This window comes from Crocodylus siamensis, chromosome 1 (genome assembly GCF_052110815.1).
Source record: "Crocodylus siamensis isolate JL-2025a chromosome 1, ASM5211081v1, whole genome shotgun sequence".
Taxonomy (NCBI): Eukaryota; Metazoa; Chordata; order Crocodylia; family Crocodylidae; genus Crocodylus; species Crocodylus siamensis.
Window position 1 is genome coordinate 339,819,168 of NC_143395.1, and position 17,489 is coordinate 339,836,656.

Consider the following 17,489-nt stretch of genomic DNA (forward strand, 5'->3'; position numbering starts at 1 on the left):
GTATGGTTTCAAAATAAGATGGGTTTATTTACTCACGCTTTGAGGCAGAGGCACAATTCTTTCTTCAGTTACAGTATAGAAACGAACAACAAAGGGGTCTGTTGGCCCACTAGGTTCACAGTGAGCCCTTGCTTTCTACCCCGCAAGGGATAGGTGCGGCTGCCCACTGCTAGTCCCAGGGCTGTCAACAGCTCATATAAGGAAATACAACACAACAAAAACTGTAATGTGGTGAAATGAAGAATGGAGAACAGTAGGGTGTGATGCCAGTCCAGTGTTGGACAGTGGGATGGTCGAAGCAGGAAACCGAAGTCGAAAGCCAGGTAAGTGGAAGACGAAGCCGAAGTCAAAGTGGTAAGGATGATCCAGAATCAAAGTCAAGGTGAAAGCCATAAACAGTCCAGTAACAAAAGGAATCAGTCCAAGGAAATGTAACGAAGAAGTGAATTGCTGTATGAAGTATGAAAAGAACCGGGGGATCGGATCCTAGCCTCTCAGTCTGCCTCACAGTCCCTGCCTAGGCAGCCTTTGCTTGCAGACAGAGCACTGTCTCTCCAAACTCTCACACCAATGATCACTAACAAAACTCACTAACTCCAATTCCAAACACCCACCAACTCTCTGAACTCCCCCCGTGGGTGGGGCTCACAAAACTTATATAGCAGCCAGTAGCCAATCAGGCTGCTATTCTCTTAGAAACTTCCAGAGCGGTTACCTCATTGAGTTTTAAACTGAGTATGTGTTAGATCTAGCTCCTTGAAGTAACTGCGCATGCCTAAGGCTGAAAAGTAGGTCCGTGCTGATTGATGGCTCCTGAGGTCGCCCAGGGGGCACGTGCTGGGCACACTGTGGAAATTTCCATAGCCTTGCCTGTCTTCTTTGTGCATGTCAATTCCAGCTCTTCTGTGTTGGCAGCATACATTTAAGATTTTTTCCATGACAGTCTGCAGAGCTGTTGCTTAGCCAGTTGGTTCCCAGTCTGTACCAGGACATGGGATTGTTCTGTACTGAGTGGAAGACTTTGCACTTGTCCTTAAAGAACTTCATGAGATTTCTTTTGCTCTAATCTTCCCTATTGTCTAGGTCTCTGAATTTTAGGTGTGCCCTTCAGTGCATCTGCTACTCTCTCCAGCTTGGTGTCATCTGCAGACTTGCTGAGGGTGCACTCCATCCCATCTTCCAGATCATAGATGAGGATACTGAACAAAACTGGCCGCAGGGACGACCCCCAGGGCACTCGACTTGATACTGGCTGCCAACTAGACATTGAGCCATTGATTACTGAGCCCAGCCATCCAGCTGGTTTTCTATCTGCCTTACAGTCCATGCATCTAGATCATACTTCCTCAGCTTGCTTGCAAGAATGTTGTGGAAGATGATATCAAAAGCCTTGCTAAAGTCAAGGTATGCCACATCCACTACTCTTCCTGCATACACAGAGCCAGTCATCATAGAAGGGCAATCAGGTTGGTCAGGCATGACTTGTCCTTGATGAATCCATTCTGATTGTTCTTAATCACCTTCTCTTCCAAGTGCTTAGAAATGGATTCCTTGAGGACCTGCTTCATGCTTTTTTCCAGGGACTAAGCTGAGGCTGACCAGTCTGTAGTTCCCTGGATCCCCCTTCTTCCCTTTCTTAAAGCTGGGCACTATATTTGCCCTTTTCCAGTTGAGCAGGACCTCTCCCAAGCACCATGAGTTTTCAAAGATAATGGCAGCAGCTCTGTAATCACATCAGCCAGCTACCTCAGGATTCTCAGGTGCATTGTGTCCAGGCCCATGGAGCTGTGTACATGTTCAGCTTTTCAGAATAGTCCCTGTTCTTTTGCCACTGTTGGCTGCTCATCTCCTCCCCAAACTGTGCTGTCAGGTGCAGTTGTCTGGGATCTGACTTTGCCTGTGAAGACAGGTAAAAAAGGTGTTGAGTACTTCAGCCATTTCTGTATCATCTGTCACTAGGTTGTCTCCCCCATTCAGCAAGGAACCCATACTATCCCTGATTTTCTTCTTGTTGCTGATATGTAGAAACCATTCTTGTTATCCTTCACATCCCTTGCTACCTGCAACTCAGGTTGCACTTTGGCCTTCCTGATTTCATCCTTGCATGCCCAAGCAATGCACTTAGACTCCTCCCTAGTCATTTGCCCAAGTTTTCATTTTTTTGTAAACTTCCTTTTTGTATTTCAGCTATATACAGAAACATTTATTGTGCAGTAGCAGAATGCTCTGAGTTTACATCCTAGCTAACTTTACCATAACTAACTCATATGTGCATTCACTTAAATTACATGCCTTTATTACTTTAATTCCTATTCCTGTGCTCAAAGAATCTTGAGCAACTTGGAAGGTTCCAAAATGTTGTAACTGAAATTTCTGTATTATAACTATGCTTTTGTGTTTAAAAACAAAAATCCCAAAAAGTAAAACCCCCTTAAACAATGAAATTGAGAAATGCTTAAATTTTAATTTTGCATGTGCATTTCTTTTTATGTCCAATATGCTTATCTAACTGAAGCACAATACATTATCATACTTTCACACGCAAATTGTTGGATGTGCACAGATAACGAAGCAGGTGGCACCAGGTACTTTTCTTTTTTTCACTGCCCATCTGGCATATTTCTCATATGTTATACTCAAAAAATCATAATACATAAAAGACAGTTGTATGCCTAACAGAGAAAGTTTTATAGTTTTAATATTGTTTTTGTTATGCAAGTAGTTCATCTCGTTGTTTGCATATTCATAAAGAAATAAATTCATTTTTAAGAAAGAAGGAAGTTTTCAGGGCTTTCTTTTGAATCTTTACATTTTGTCTTTATGTCCTGAAAGGAATTCAGAGAGCCTTAAAAGTGGAATTCCAAAGGATACTGGAAAATGGCAAGTGCCAAACAAATAGCTATTTACCTTTTTTTGTCATTTGATGAAGATAGTTCTCTAAGCTTTTTTAAAGAGAACTTATAAAACAAACATCCGTGAGGTCTGGTGACCTTGTTTGACAATAGGCTAACTATAAAAAGGGAGAGTTGAGCAGAATTTGTTCCTGAGATGCTAAAGGAACATTGTATTCCGTACTTCTATTTTCATTACATCTAGGTAAAAGTAAGTATTTTAAAGCATGTATTTATATAAGCAGTAGTAGAAGTGATAGAAACTATTGAGAGACCTTTTATTTTTAATTTCTAGAGTATTTTGACCAATATAGAGATTTGGAATACACAAAAGAAAAAAGTATATCTTTAAAAAAAAAAAAGGTGTGTGGTGGGGGGAGGTGGTCCTTATTTGGACCATTGGAAAAAATGCCTCAAATTACTTTTTCAACATTTCTTTGAAAAACTTCACTGTGTGATGATAGACTTTTGGAATTCAGACCTTATGGTGCATCCATCTACCACACTGGGAATGCCTGAAAGCTTCCAGGGAACTTGCAGAGTGGGCAAGTGGAAGCAGTTTCTCCTGCCCCAACACTTGTCCCCACTGTACCATTCTGCACTCTAGGAGCACAAAACAGTTCAGGACAGCTGCTTCTACAAAAGGGAGAAAGCCAGTGGATTTTCTCATCCACCCCCCAGCAACCAGTACCTACATTAGTATGTGGTACAAGTTGCCATTCCCCCTTTAGGAAATATCAGTTTCATTTCACTGCTGGCAAAATGACGTAGTGTGTGAAAAGCCATTCAATTTAGCCACAAAGGCAGGAAGCTGCGCCATCTTTTGAATAGTACCAGGGAGTCCTGGAGCTATTAACAGGGTGGGAAGCTGCAGTACTACAATGCTGTTTGAAGGGCAGGAGCTACTAGTGCCTCTGCAGGAACAGTTTTGGGCCTCTCCTGGAGTGTCATGCAGAGAGGAGGAATGAATCTGGGACTGTTCAATTGTCATGGCAGGAGGGTCGCTGCAGGGTCCCATGGCAGCTTGGTGGTGGGTGAATTATCAGGGAGCCTGTGCTTTTTTTTCCTTCTTTTCCCCTTCCCAAGTGGAAGGGTGCAGTAAAGCCGAGGGTTGTGAAATATTGGAGATCCTAGAGAAATTGAGATGAGTCATTATATGTATATATAGCCACTATATGTGTTGCTAGATAACTTCCCTTTATAGGGAAATTGAGCTAACATTTTTGCAGATCAGCCAGTTTTGCAGATCAAAACAGTTTTGCAAAAAAAGGTTTAACACCTGAATACTAAATTTCTTGCCCAGAAAAGGGCCTGTGTAAGTGTACAAGTTGGCACAAGTATAACACCTATCCATGATCATAGTCCTGTGTTTTAAATAGGAAAAGTTTGGTGTGATACTGAGTGTTAAATGTGAAAACTGTATTGATATATTCATGGCTGGTTTGTCGCATAATAAAACTATTTTACCAGTTTTCTTTAGGAACAAATCTTCAGAAATCACGCACACAAATTAGATGTAGCTACAGCTTTACCTTTAACGATATCATTTAAGTGGATATAAATGTTTCATATATTACATTTCTCTTCATATTGATTTGCATGTACATGTCTGTGTTATTCTGATGCGTACATATATTTAAGAGAATTGAAATTCTATTACTTTCCTAGAAGAACAGTGGTAAAATTGCCATATACCATTCCAAACCATCATCACTTCATAAATAAAATTTATTAATCACTTTAATAACCCTGAATAACATTGTCTGATAGGTTGGTATTAGGACTGTCAAGTAATTTTAAAAATTGATTGTGATTAGTTGCACTATTTAAAAAAAAAAAATAGTTGCAATTAATTGCAGAGCTAACAATGAAAAATTCTGCCCCCAAAACCTCGGAATTATGTGGGTACTTTGTATGGTCGGAGTGTGAGAGTGTTGTGTGTTGGGGGGGATTTGTGAAGGCGTGGGGGGCATGTGGATCTGTATGCATGTGTGGGGGCAGCGGGTTGGAGCCTGGGGAGGGGAGGGTCCTGTGTGCCCTGGCAGGATGCAGGGTACTGTGGGTCAGGGTGGAGGGGCATCAGTAGGGCTGGAAGAGTTGTGGCAGAGGAGTTGGGGCAGGGGCAGGGCATGGGTATATCCCTGCTTCTCCCCGCCCCCAGTCGTATCCCTGTCCCCTCCCCACAGGTGTCTTCTTTATTGAAACTGGAAATATGGTAACCCTACAGGAATGCAGCTCAGTGGCGTGTAGAGCAGTGCGCTGCAGCTAAGTCTGTCCTCTAGGGAGGGGAAGGAGGGGTGGGGGGGGCAGATTGAGGCTCCTACGGTGAAGGAGGATGTGGGGCAGGAACTGGGGTGAATTAGACCCAAAGACTGGGGCAGGTCATGGAACAGAGAAACAAGCAGCTTGTCTGGGGCCCATGGGCAAGGGCAGGTTGTAGGATGGGCAGCTTGTCTGGGGAAGGATAGGTGGAGTGCAGCTCCCCACTGCTGTGTACAGCCCTGGCGGGGCATGGGGGGGGACATTTGCCCCCATATTTGTATGTGGTGCAGCGGCAGGCTGGGCTTCTGCGCCCTGCTGCCTTTGCCTTGCCCCTCAAAATGCGCGCTGACCACGCTTCCATCACCCGCCGAGCAGTGGGAGGCACAACATGGCATTGTATGGCTCCTGGGGCAAAGGCAGCAGGGCACAGAACCCCAGCTCACAGTGGACGGCCAGCCTCCACTGCATGCTCAGATCTGGGGGACACATGCCCCCTATGCTTCCCCCTGTGGTGCGTGCAGTGGCAGGGAGCCGCCCTCCTCCCCACCCCCCATTCCTGGATAAGCCACCTGCGGCTCTGTCTCATGACCTACCCCTGCCCCACTGCCTCGTTCACTGTGGGGGCCTCGATCTGCACACCCCCTGCCCCTTTCCTCTCCCCCACAGACTTACCTGTTAGGCACTGTTCTACTTGCTGCTGGGGTACATTCCTGGCTGCATCCATGCTGTGGCTGCTCGTGTGCATGCATTTTTGCACGCCACCCTGTCTTCCTGCTGCAGCAGTCTGGAGCTCACGCCCAACTGCCCTGTAGCTGCTCTGCACTGCTAGTGCTGCTCTGCTGGGCACCGAGAGGCAGCGGTGCTTGTGGTGGAGCAGAACCGAGGTGCAGGCTCCAAAACCACGTGCACATTTAATGTGTTAAAAGAATTAACGCAAGAACCATGTTAATCGCACACGTTAACGGTGGTTCATTGACAGCCCTAGTTAGTATATGTCTTTCTACATGTGCATGTATTCAAAATACATGGAGATACATACATACTTTGCATATATAATTTGGCACAAGAGGTTATTTTCAGAAATGAAGTTATAATGAAAGTCCTAACATAGCCTTAACAAGTGTGACAACTTTTTTAAGTATCATGCAGTCAGAACTGGCTTTATGACTAGAAATATAGAAAGAGGCCTAAAGTTCAGATCTGAAAAGTTTGTAGGATTAGACTTTACTGCACAGAATGGGTGAACGTTGACTTGAACCTCTTAGTAGCTCATGCTTGTAGGTTCCAGGAAAATTACAGTTATGAAATATGAGACATGTCATAGTAACTTTTTGTATACTTTCAGAGCTAGCTGCAATAAGTTTGGCATTTACTAGAGTTAATAATAATAAGAGTAGCCATAAAAGGAACATGACGTCTTGGGGTAGTTTTCTTGCTTGCTTCTTTCTGAATTTTTCTTTAGGGTTTTTTTTCTTTTCTTTTTTTCTTTGCTAATTTCTGGTAAGCGTATATGACTTTAAAAGTTTTCATATGACAACAGGAGTTACAAATGTCTGCTGTCCATTTCTGATAGTAACAGGGCACTCTGGAGCCATTTTGTCTATCAGCAGTGGCAAGGAAGTTAAAGGGCAGCAAACTGTGCCAGCACTCTTTCTGTAGAGCTTTCAGGGTCCAGTGTCCTTTGTTTCTCCAGCTGCTTTAAAAAGGAATTTGCTGCCTATTTCTCTATCTATTTAGTTTCTGGGCATATTATGGGGTGTCCTTCTCAGATTTCTGTGGGACCATAACTTTGTTGCTGGTCTTTTACAGCCCTTTAATTCACATATTCAGGTATAGCAAAGGTACTTATTTTTCAGAAACTTAATAATATTCCTATCTTGCCATTGAGTATTTTTGTCTGTACCTGATGTACTCTGCCTTTTACTTGAACAGCAAATTCTACGTAAATAAATATTAATATAAGATGTATTAAAATACTAATATAGTTTCTGGAAAAAGTACCTTAAAATGGGTGTGGTAATAATGTGTACATTAGTATTGTTTGTGATGAACTGCATAATAATAATTTTGAAAATTAGGAGTAACCTGGTGAAGCCAGATGTCTGTAACTTGTTAACATGAACAGTTGTGTTGGGGGAGAGATCAAGGAATGGCTAACCATTTGTAATGCATGTTGACTGTATTTTATAATGGGAAATGGCGGTTATATCATTTTCTTAAAGAATCTGGAATAGCAGTGGTATTCTTCTGCAACAAGTTTCCATATTAGCTTTAATTTAACTTATCCTGTTTAATAGATAAGAATATGAACTCTGAACTACCTTGTCTATTAGCAGAATCTTCTTGCAAATAAAATGTTCATTTCTGTCTCCAATCTGCTGTGTAGATACCTGCATTTTGAGCTTTCTCTCTGATAAATGGTACTACTGGTTCTTTACTGCTGTCTTGTTCCATGTTTCCTATTCCTATCCTTGCCCTTGTCCATTATATTACTTTTTTGGGGGGGAAAATGTAGGATAAATTTATAAACTGTGTTTGTAGATGCAAGCGGAGAAAGAGGTGAGAAAGATGCCAGCAAAATCACAACCTATCCTCCAGGGGCTGTCCGTTTTGACTGTGAACTCCGAGCAGTGCAAGTCAGTTGTGGATTTCATCATTCAGGTACAGAGCTGCAGTTTTTAACCAATGTTTGCACTATGTTTAAATAACTACCATTTAATTTTCCTGTTTAGATAGAAATAGGTATTTCAGTTTCTGATAATTGATTTTTAAGTTCTTTACTACCTCTCATTTTTACATGACATCTCTACTGAATTTTAATCTGATGATTTGGTAAGCAAAAAGATAATACAATTTCTGTCAAAGAATAAAATGAGTCTGCCCAGATTCTTAGTAGGTTAATAAGTGTAAAAATACTTCTGGCAGTCAGCTGTCTGGTAAATGTAATAAAATGGGTAGTGGGTTTTTTGGTAGTTTGTTGTTTTTCAGTCTTGCTCTGAATGCTGTCTTTGTTTGAAAAGAGAATAAATTAATTTTCATAATGAAAGTATTGAACAAAACAGGAAGGCTATAGCTTTGTAGATGATAATTTAAGAAACTGACATGCTAAACATTTCATCTTTCTCTCATCAGGAAAGAGGGGTTTTATTTATTTATTTTTAAGATCACATATTGAAAAACTTAGACTCTTTTAGAGCTTCAGCATGTGATGTGGGGAGTGTTTACAACTGCTGTTAACTTCAGTAGATTTGAGGGAGTCCAGCATCTGTCAGAAGCCATTCAACACTTTGCATTATTGGAATCTTAAATTGCAGTTCTCTAAAAGCTTATGCACAATGTGCTTAATTTTAAACATGATTCTTCTGCTTAAAGCAGATTATATAAATCCTTGGGGAATAGAAATCTTAATTTATACTTTTTTCAGTTTTACTTAATTCCCTTCTAAGATATTTTAGTAAGGCACAGTACAAATCAAAATGCCAGAGTATAAGATGTTTCTAAAGTTACCAGAAAAACATTCTGAAAACAAAATGTTTTATTTTTAGTGGTTTTGATGGAGAACGGTGATGTTTATTCATTTGGTTATGGACAACATGGACAGTTGGGTCATGGAGATGTTAATTCCAGGTATGCTGAAAAAACATTAGAAGAAGAGCTTGCATGTGTTATTTATTAGTAGAAGCACTGAGTAATAAGCACATTGAAGTAGAGAACTAGTAGTTATTGAAGATATACATGTTTCTGTACATAAATATAAAAAAAACCTTTGCTTATTCACATGCTAATACCTTTTGGCTCACCACTTTTCAGGAGATACTTAAGAATGACACCAAGGTTTCATTAAAACTTCATTAAAGCTGAGCTGTATTTTTCAAGTATGAAATCGTAGCTTGTTTTGTGATGCGCTATCCTCTTTTAATTCTGTTTACAATTGCTAATTCAGTTCACCAAATTCAGTCACTCAGTATGAATTAAAGGGAAAATACAGTAAAATATGATATAATATGTGTATAAAAGAAGTATAATACATTTTGAGTATGTTGTTGTGACTACTGCTGTATGCATGCATATATTACATAGGTACAAGATTGGAAAAGAGAGAGGGACAGAGAGGTGTATTATTTTTGTAGGACCTGCAAATCCAGGGACACTAGGCTCTTTCAGAAAAATGGAATTGACTGACTTCAAGGCAAAATGCCAACAGTAGTGACTTACGGGCTCTCTCTGCTTAACCTCAGTGAAGTCATTCGTGCTAGAAACCTTGGCATTGATGACCCCCATCCCTGCACCAAATGGTATACTGCTGGCATCCCAGGCAGGAAAGCCAGCGGATAAAGATGGAGCTGGGTGGACACTAAATATAGCTCCAAGTGCAAGTAAGAGAAATTCCCAGTGGGATAACAATGAAATCCTGTCTCAAAGGTCTGAGCCACTGAACCTTTAACCTGATGAGAGAGCTAGTACTGCTTTCAGTATCAATCTGCAATAGAGCCCAGTGAGGGCCTGAAATTAAATTTTTAAGAGTCTAGGTTATCTTTAGACACATCCGTTGTGCTAAAGAGGCAGTTGACCCTACTACCATATTGCCATATGACATCTGAAAGGAGAGAGGACAAGCTTGTGTGTAACCATTCTGGCTAGGGTTGATTGGAGGAGATTTCTCATCTGTCTGCAGAGTGCAACCCATGAAGGGAGCACAGGGTCTTAACAAGAATTCTACCCCAGATGAATGCAGGTGGCATGGGGTTGGCCAGCCCCAACCATGCCAGTGTTCACATGGCATGCCATATTTGACCTTATTGGGGACCTTCTTTTGTGCATCCAAGAGCTGATGCACTCATGTTTCTATTAAGAACAAAAAGGGTTATAAGAATTGTAGGGTTGATGGGGGTCTATGTAGAGCTTGATTATCATTTGTATGGGAAGGTTTGGATAGGAATGATCCTGCCTCAGGCAGGGGATTGGACAAAGTGACTAGGAGGTCCCTTTCAGCCCTTTCTGAATCTGTGATTACATACGAAAAATGCTTGTTAAATTACTCAAGCAGCAGAAAGAATTTGTCTAGTATGTAATTGGTCATTTCTCATCAAAATCTGTACATCCTCCTAGCAGAGAACAGATAGATTGATGCAGTTTACTAGTCCTTATCCAACTTTCTGGAAGGGATTCTTGAAATTTATGAGACCTTTAAAAACATCTCTACGTTGTTTCAGCTGAGAAGTAAATGTTCTTGAAATTTTCTATAAATTCCCTTCACCATTTTCCAGGTATAGTGAGGCTGAAGTGCATAAAGACTTCCTCACAGAAAGATAGCAGAGCTTGTATGTGCTAAAATGGTAGGGTGACCAGAAGTCCCACTTGCTCTGAGATGGTCTTAAACACTATTCAAGTTTGGTTTGATCAGAAGATAACTTTTGCCCTATTTTCAGCAGGATGCATTTGGACCAGGATTGCTCTCTGGAGCTCCTTCTTTGTCCTCCCAACCCATCTTCTCCCTGCTCTATCAAGCTCTGCATCCTGCAGTTGTTCAGTGTGCTTAGCTCAGATCAGACCTTGGACACAACTGAGCATGCTGGAAAATAAAGTGGGGGACAAGAGAATCATGGTGTTTTGTTCTGACATTCCACTAATTTGGTCACGTTACTTGAGAAGAAGCTTTAGAAGTATAGGTGCTGAAAAACTTAAGCCCTTATGTCCTTCAGTAAAGGAAGGCTGGCAGGAAGAAGACTAGCAATAGGAAGACTAGAGTTCCCTGGGTGTGTCCAGTTTTGCCTGGGCAGTTATAGAAGTACAGTATGTATTCAGTTTAGGAGAGCCGTGATCTAGACTGGAAGTGCTTGCCTGTGAAGCTATCGGATATTGGAAATACACTTACTGTGAACAAGGATCAATCCAGCTAACAGTTACATTTACTCCAAATGAAGTAAGCTATAGGGTTTTGTTTTTGTTTTGGTGTTATAATTGCATTATTAAGAATTTTGCTGGCATAGCTGTGCCAATTAAGGCTTGTACCTCAGAGACATCACATCGCTAACTGACATAGCTACACTATCAAAAATTTGTAGTGCAGATCTGATTATAGTCTCCAAGTCTTTCCTTTGCAAAACTTGTTGTTCAGTTTGAATAGGGATAGCTAACCATTCTGTCTGACACCAGCTGATGCTATTCAGAACAGTACATCACTTTTCAAATTGTTTTCATTACACCATACTACTTGATACAGTCTGAAGACCATTAATGTGAGGTCTTCTGACTCTGAACTTACTTTCCATCAAACCGTAGAGGATAACCTCCAAAGGTTCATATCTTGCTGTATGTCCTAGGATTCATAATCATTTGTCTCTTAAAGTTTGGTTTTGTAAAATAAAATAGCTGCCCACCTTGTAGTCCCCATTCACTGAGTAACTCCTTTTCAAGGGACTTACACCAGTCTTCAGTAGCATAAGAGATCAAAGGCATGCATCCTCTTACTCATTTCTCTCCAGTCCCCAGGATTTGGAACTATACATAACAATTGAGAATCATTGTTAACCTGAAAAGTCACCATATAAAGTTAATGGAAGTGCTATGACTGTCTCAAATTGTTTCCTTGTTTTGCAGAGTTTTTTTGAAATCAAGACATCAATTTAGCATCTCTACTGCTTTCTTTTAGTGTTAACTAGATATCTCAAAATTTCAGAACTTGTCCCACTTCTGTAACTTTCCCATCAATAATAATTGTCTTGCATTCAGTAGCAAATCTTTCTTTGAACTACTTTGCTTCACTTTGCTTAATGTTTTTAGTTCTTCTGCGCCCCTTAAATGAATATAATATCTATATATTACACTTGTGAAATCCTCCAAACTTGATTTTTCTGTTAAAATTTTGAAGTACTTGTATTCATTGTTGACTCAAACGTATGTTGAAAACCTGGTGAATGTGATTAGTCTTAAACCACCTTGTCCAACTCTGGTTTTGCTGCAGTTCCATGATGTGGCTAGGAAATCCAATTTTGCATGTCAGTTTTCCAGTGTTTCATGGTCAGCACGGTCAAAGGCTTTGGCATAATTATAAAACAAATATAAAGAAGTACTCTAAATTTATCATAAACCTAAATGTTTGGGCTTTTTTTCTCTCCATTAAATTGTCAGTTATACTTTCTGCCCTCTCCCTGAAATACTCAACATTTTTATTGGTGAGAGGCTGGTGATGTTTTTCTTAAATGCATTGGCATTTGAGAGGCATATAGAAAACTAAGTTCCTCTGGCAGAACAAGAGAAGAAAGAGTGTTAACGTTGTTGTCTGTAAATCAGGTAGTGGTGAAGGGGAAGTTGTTTTGCTTCTCTTAGAGAGTTACTGAAGGTGAGGATAGATGGTTGAGGGAGTAGTACAGGCAACTCCTACTTACCGCTACTTCGCTTAGTGCCATTTCACTATAATGCTCATTTTAAATTGATACCTAATTTCACTTAGCACTCAGCAAGTTTCATTATAATGCTCATGGTTGCCATCGTGGGTCATTAAAAACGCTTGCGGTCGCCACCGTGGATTGTCAAATACTTTTGATTTTGCTTAATGCTTGGCTTTTCAGGAACCAATTAAGAACGCTAAGCAGGGGTTGCTGTATGCACTAGTTTTGTACGTTTGTAGAATGGACAAGAATAGAATAAATGTAGATCCCTGATGATACAAAACATGGTACAGATAGTCTGACTGACATTCCTATCCAATAACTGTTAGTACTTCTGGACTGCATGTTTATATTAATGTACTCTGAAGTAGTAATAGTATTATTAACAGTTTTTTTCCTGCTCTTCACTCAACTTCATGGAAAGAGCCTATATTTTGTGTTTTCCTGTGACAGCTCATTTCTGGTTTAATGCTCCAAGGGAACTCTTTTCAGTGCTTCTGTTTCAACAGGGTTTTTTTTTTCTCCCCTCAGTATTCCTCAAATCTCTTTTCCTATTTGGAATAAGTGTGCCTTTTACTATACAATACATAGCTTTGTTGTCTGCTTGTGTATAGTATATCAAAACAATAACAAATATATCAATAATATAAGTAATCGCATAATGTTAAAAGTTGCGTGACTATGTATTAATACAATATGGCTTTATTTTGACATAGGGGATGTCCCACTCTGGTGCAGGCATTACCAGGTCCTAGCACACAAGTTACTGCTGGAAGCAACCATACAGCTATTCTCTTAATGGATGGACAGGTGTTTACATTTGGAAGTTTCTCTGTAAGCTAACAATTCTGTTTTCTTTTATAAAGAAATTACTTAATATATTGAACTTTTAACATTAAAGTACATTTATAGATAAGTTTTTCTGTACACATACACTTGCATGTGCCTAACTTACGTCTGCTATGCATTAAACATTTGTGCCTTTAAAAAATGATGAGTTAAAAATGATATTTCCTAATGTATTCTTTCATGTAAGTATTATGTAATATTTATCTTTCTTATTAGGTAAAACAGTTTTCTCTGATTGTCATTATTACAACCTCATTGAGGTCCACTGCTCAAACGGTTTTAATTCTGGCCAAGTTCATAGTTATTCAGCTCCTGTTTTTGTCTCATCCTTTTGAGAAATAAGCCTACCCAACTGCTTTTCAAATTTAAAAAACTTAAACATTGTTGCTATTTAGGCTGCCAGTAAGAAACATGGACAAATTAAGATGCGTCAGAATGTAGGGTGCTATGTAACTTATTCCCCATTGTGCATATATATGTATTGCCATATTTTCTCACATACCCTGCACCTTCCCCCCAGAACAACTGGGAAAAATTGGGGTTTTGCATTATATGCCAGGAAAAGGGATCTCCACAAGTATAGACATTTGACAGAGGGGAGGCAGAGAGATGGCAGCATTAAATGCCACTCCTCTGGAAGCCACAGCAGATAACACTGCTACCATTCCCTGACTCTTCCCCCAATCCCTGGCACCAAATTTCTGAACCCTTGGTAAACTCCCCTTCACAACTGCCCACCAGATCAAGCTGCCACACCACTTTGGAGTTATGTGGCATGATTTGGCACCCCACATACAACTCAGTACACGGCTCTAAAGTCATGTGCTGGGTCAGATCCAGTGCACTGAGTGTGGAACAGCCTGGAGCTATGGACTGGCACCAGAGCCATATACTGGATACAACCCCATGAGCTGTTTCTAGCGCTGATGCTGAGCCTGGGACTGTGTGTTAGCTTTGGAGCTAGGTGCTGGCTTCAGTCTCATGCACTATCTCTGAAGCTGTGCGTTGAGCCTGGAGCTAGGTGCCAGGTCCAACGTGGACTTGTTACACATCCCTGGAGATGGCGCATGGGGTCAAACCCAGCATGTGGCTCCAGAGCCAGCAAGCAGTCCTGGATCAGTGTATGATCCCAGGCTCGGCATGCGGCTACAGAAGCATGGCAGAGTCAAACCTGGCGCATGGCCCTGGAGCCAGCATGTGACTTCAGACCCAGTATGTAGTCATGGACTCTGCTTAGTGGGTCCAGCCTGGCACATGGCTGTAGAAACAAGCGTATGGGGCTCGACTCAGTGTGTGGCCCTGGAACTGGCGTGATGGATTGATCTGTTGGCCCAGCCAGTCCACAGGGCTGGCAGCAGCCTCAGAGGCAAACTCGGCTCCCTAGCTGCTGCCACTCACAGATTCACAGAAGTTTAGGACTGAAAGGGACCTCGTGAAATCATCAGGTCCACTCACATTCCCAAATCAAAGAATTTTTTTTCCAGGTTTCCCCTCAAAATCAAGATGCATATTATATATAGGGACATGTGACATGCAAAAAAAAGAAAAAGAAAGGTGTACTATCCTTCAAGGAAGTTTAATGTATATTGCATTAGATTTAAACTCGTCAGTCACTTAGGCAATTTTTAAATTTTTAGCCTTAGTCTACATACCTTAAAATATATTTAAACTGCTTTTATGGTGTGGGGGAGAGAAAAATAGATGCTGAATCTCTTGAGCTTTGTAGGGTTAAGTCTATCTTGTGGTCTAGTAAGAATCAAGCAGATGTCCCCTGCTTAGAAAAAAAGAAGTCAGAAATCATTGTTTTCCTATGCAAAATTGTGTCTACAGCCTTCACTTCCTTTGAATCATGTGTCATGTTCTACAAGTCCCCTAAAGGTGAATTTGGATAAGAAAAGAATCTGTTTTAGCTACTGTCAAATAACTGGAGTGTCTCAGGCAAAGCTGCTGAAATTAGTCACATAATCGTAGAAAAATAGAACTGGAAGGGGACCTCCAGAGGTTAACAAGTCCAATCTCCTGTTTGAGGCAGGATCATCCCTATCCAAACCGTCCCATAGAAGTCCATGTCTAACCTATTCCTAAAATTATATAATCAACTCTGTTGCACAGTGACAAGACTTATTGCCCAAAGACACCAAAAGCACCCTAACCTGACACATGTAGAGCAGGGAGACAAGGGCAGTGTTCTGCAGCTGCAAGGATTGTTAATATGCATGCAAGGGATCTCGGGAAGAAGGCCCCCTCCCTCCTTTTTCCCCCCACTACAAAGGTAGGCAAACTCCCACACATTCCTTACTAATCTGATCATGAGATAAAAATACTTCCTGATCCCAAATGTGTCCATCATGGGAGGGGTTAAAGCCTCTAGCTAGGAATCTCTGGGTTTCAGTACCAGCGGGAGCATTGCCACACCTCAGTTAAAATCCCTAGCCTTGGCTGCATCCCATACCCACACTTGCTGAAGATGAAAAAAACCTCTGACACCTGTAAGAAAAAAAATTCCTTCCTGATCCCTGATGAATGCTTATCCAGTTTCTTGAAAACCTCCAAGGCCAGAGGTTCCACAGCTGCCTTGTTCTAACAAGGAAGTTTTTTTCCTGATGGCTAATATACACCTACTTTGCTATAACTTCAAGCCTTTGGTCTGCTTGTTACTCTGTGCAGGAATGGAAAAGAGCCAGCCCTTCTTCATGGCAACCCTTACGATATTTGAAGACTGCTTATCATGTGCCCCTACTTAATCTCCTTTTCATGAATTAATCGTGCCTATCTTTTTCCACCTCTCCTGAAATGGCTTGTGTTCCAGGTCCTTGTTCATTTTTGTGGCCCACATCTGGGATAGTCTTTTACTTCTCCACATTTTAAAAACATGAAGCCCAAAACTGCACACACTGCACTAGATGAGGCCTAACGAGTGCAGAGTAAAGAGGCAATAACACCTCCTGTGTCTTGCATATAAAGCTCCTGTGGATGGATTCCAAACCTGCATTTGCTTTTTTCACAGCTGCATCAGGTGGCAGACTCCTTAGGTGCATCTGCATGTCTCTGTATGGTGGCGTTGCTACAATGCCATGCTTTAGTACTTCCGCTTAGAAGTACTAAAGCACAGCATAGTGGAGGCAGTTAATGCACTGTGCACATAGCACATGGTTAAATTTCACTGCTATGTCACCATAGCAGCGCGCTATACCAGGGAAGTGCACTGCACTGCTACGGTGATGTAGCTGGCGATCATGTATAGAACTGCGTGATCACTACATCACCATAGCACATTGTTACGTCACTGTAAGGCGATGTGTAGACACACCCATTGAGTCTATGATTTACCAAAACTCCTAGATCTTGCTTTGTAATGCACGTGGCAGTATTCAATTTGTCACTTAGCAGTGAGCCACAAATGAGAGCATGCGTTTCCCCAGGGGCAAACAGCAGCGGAACAATATGTGCTGCTGCTGTTTGTCCCTGGGAAATGCCTGTGCATGCATAGCCCGTTACCCCAGATGGGGTAGGGGAGGCTGGGGCCAGCACCTGGGTTGGCCCCAGCAGCCTTACTTGGGGTCGTAAGGACCTCCGGGGGCTGTAACCACAGCCCCCGGAGCCTGGCTGGCAGCCAGAGTGCGGCTCTATCCAGCCAGGCTCCAGTTTCTAGCGGTGCACACTGCCAGCATGTGTGCCGTTCCACTTTCTTACGGCACAAGTTTTTTTTGACACCGGGAGATCCCAGGGGTGTCAGTTTCCCCGCTTCCCCCCAGCCTGCCTCGGCCCACTGCAAATTGGCAGCATGGAGAATGCCAACTTGCTAAAAAAAATCTTGATCAATAAGCACCTAGCTTTTAATGCTATTTTTAAGCACATTTTTTTCACTAGTGCTTATGGAACAACCAGTTATATTGATATTTGTACAAACACAGCACAAGAACATACAGTTTATAATTAGTAAAACACACAGGCGATTGAACAATGTGAGTGGCCTTTGGCTATATGATGGGTTTGAAGAACTATAAGGAGAGGTCTGTTTGTGGTACCCATTAGGATCACTTTTGAATGTGTCTTAATGTTACCTACCTTCTGTAATTTCATATTTTTTTTTTAT

The 17,489-nt window shown here is 41.4% G+C and overlaps 1 protein-coding gene across 18 annotated transcripts in view; it reads left to right on the forward strand.

The window, feature by feature from the left end:
* The window catches only part of MYCBP2 (MYC binding protein 2), a 298,411-nt gene that overhangs the window by 108,618 nt on the left and 172,304 nt on the right, over window positions 1-17,489 (forward strand). For all 18 annotated transcript variants that reach the window (XM_090023921.1, XM_090023940.1, XM_090023966.1 and 15 more), the window contains 3 exons: window positions 7,695-7,814; window positions 8,699-8,780; window positions 13,261-13,378. In XM_090023921.1, the coding sequence (XP_089880047.1) occupies window positions 7,695-7,814; window positions 8,699-8,780; window positions 13,261-13,378 (320 nt within the window). The remainder of the gene's footprint in view (window positions 1-7,694; window positions 7,815-8,698; window positions 8,781-13,260; window positions 13,379-17,489) is intronic.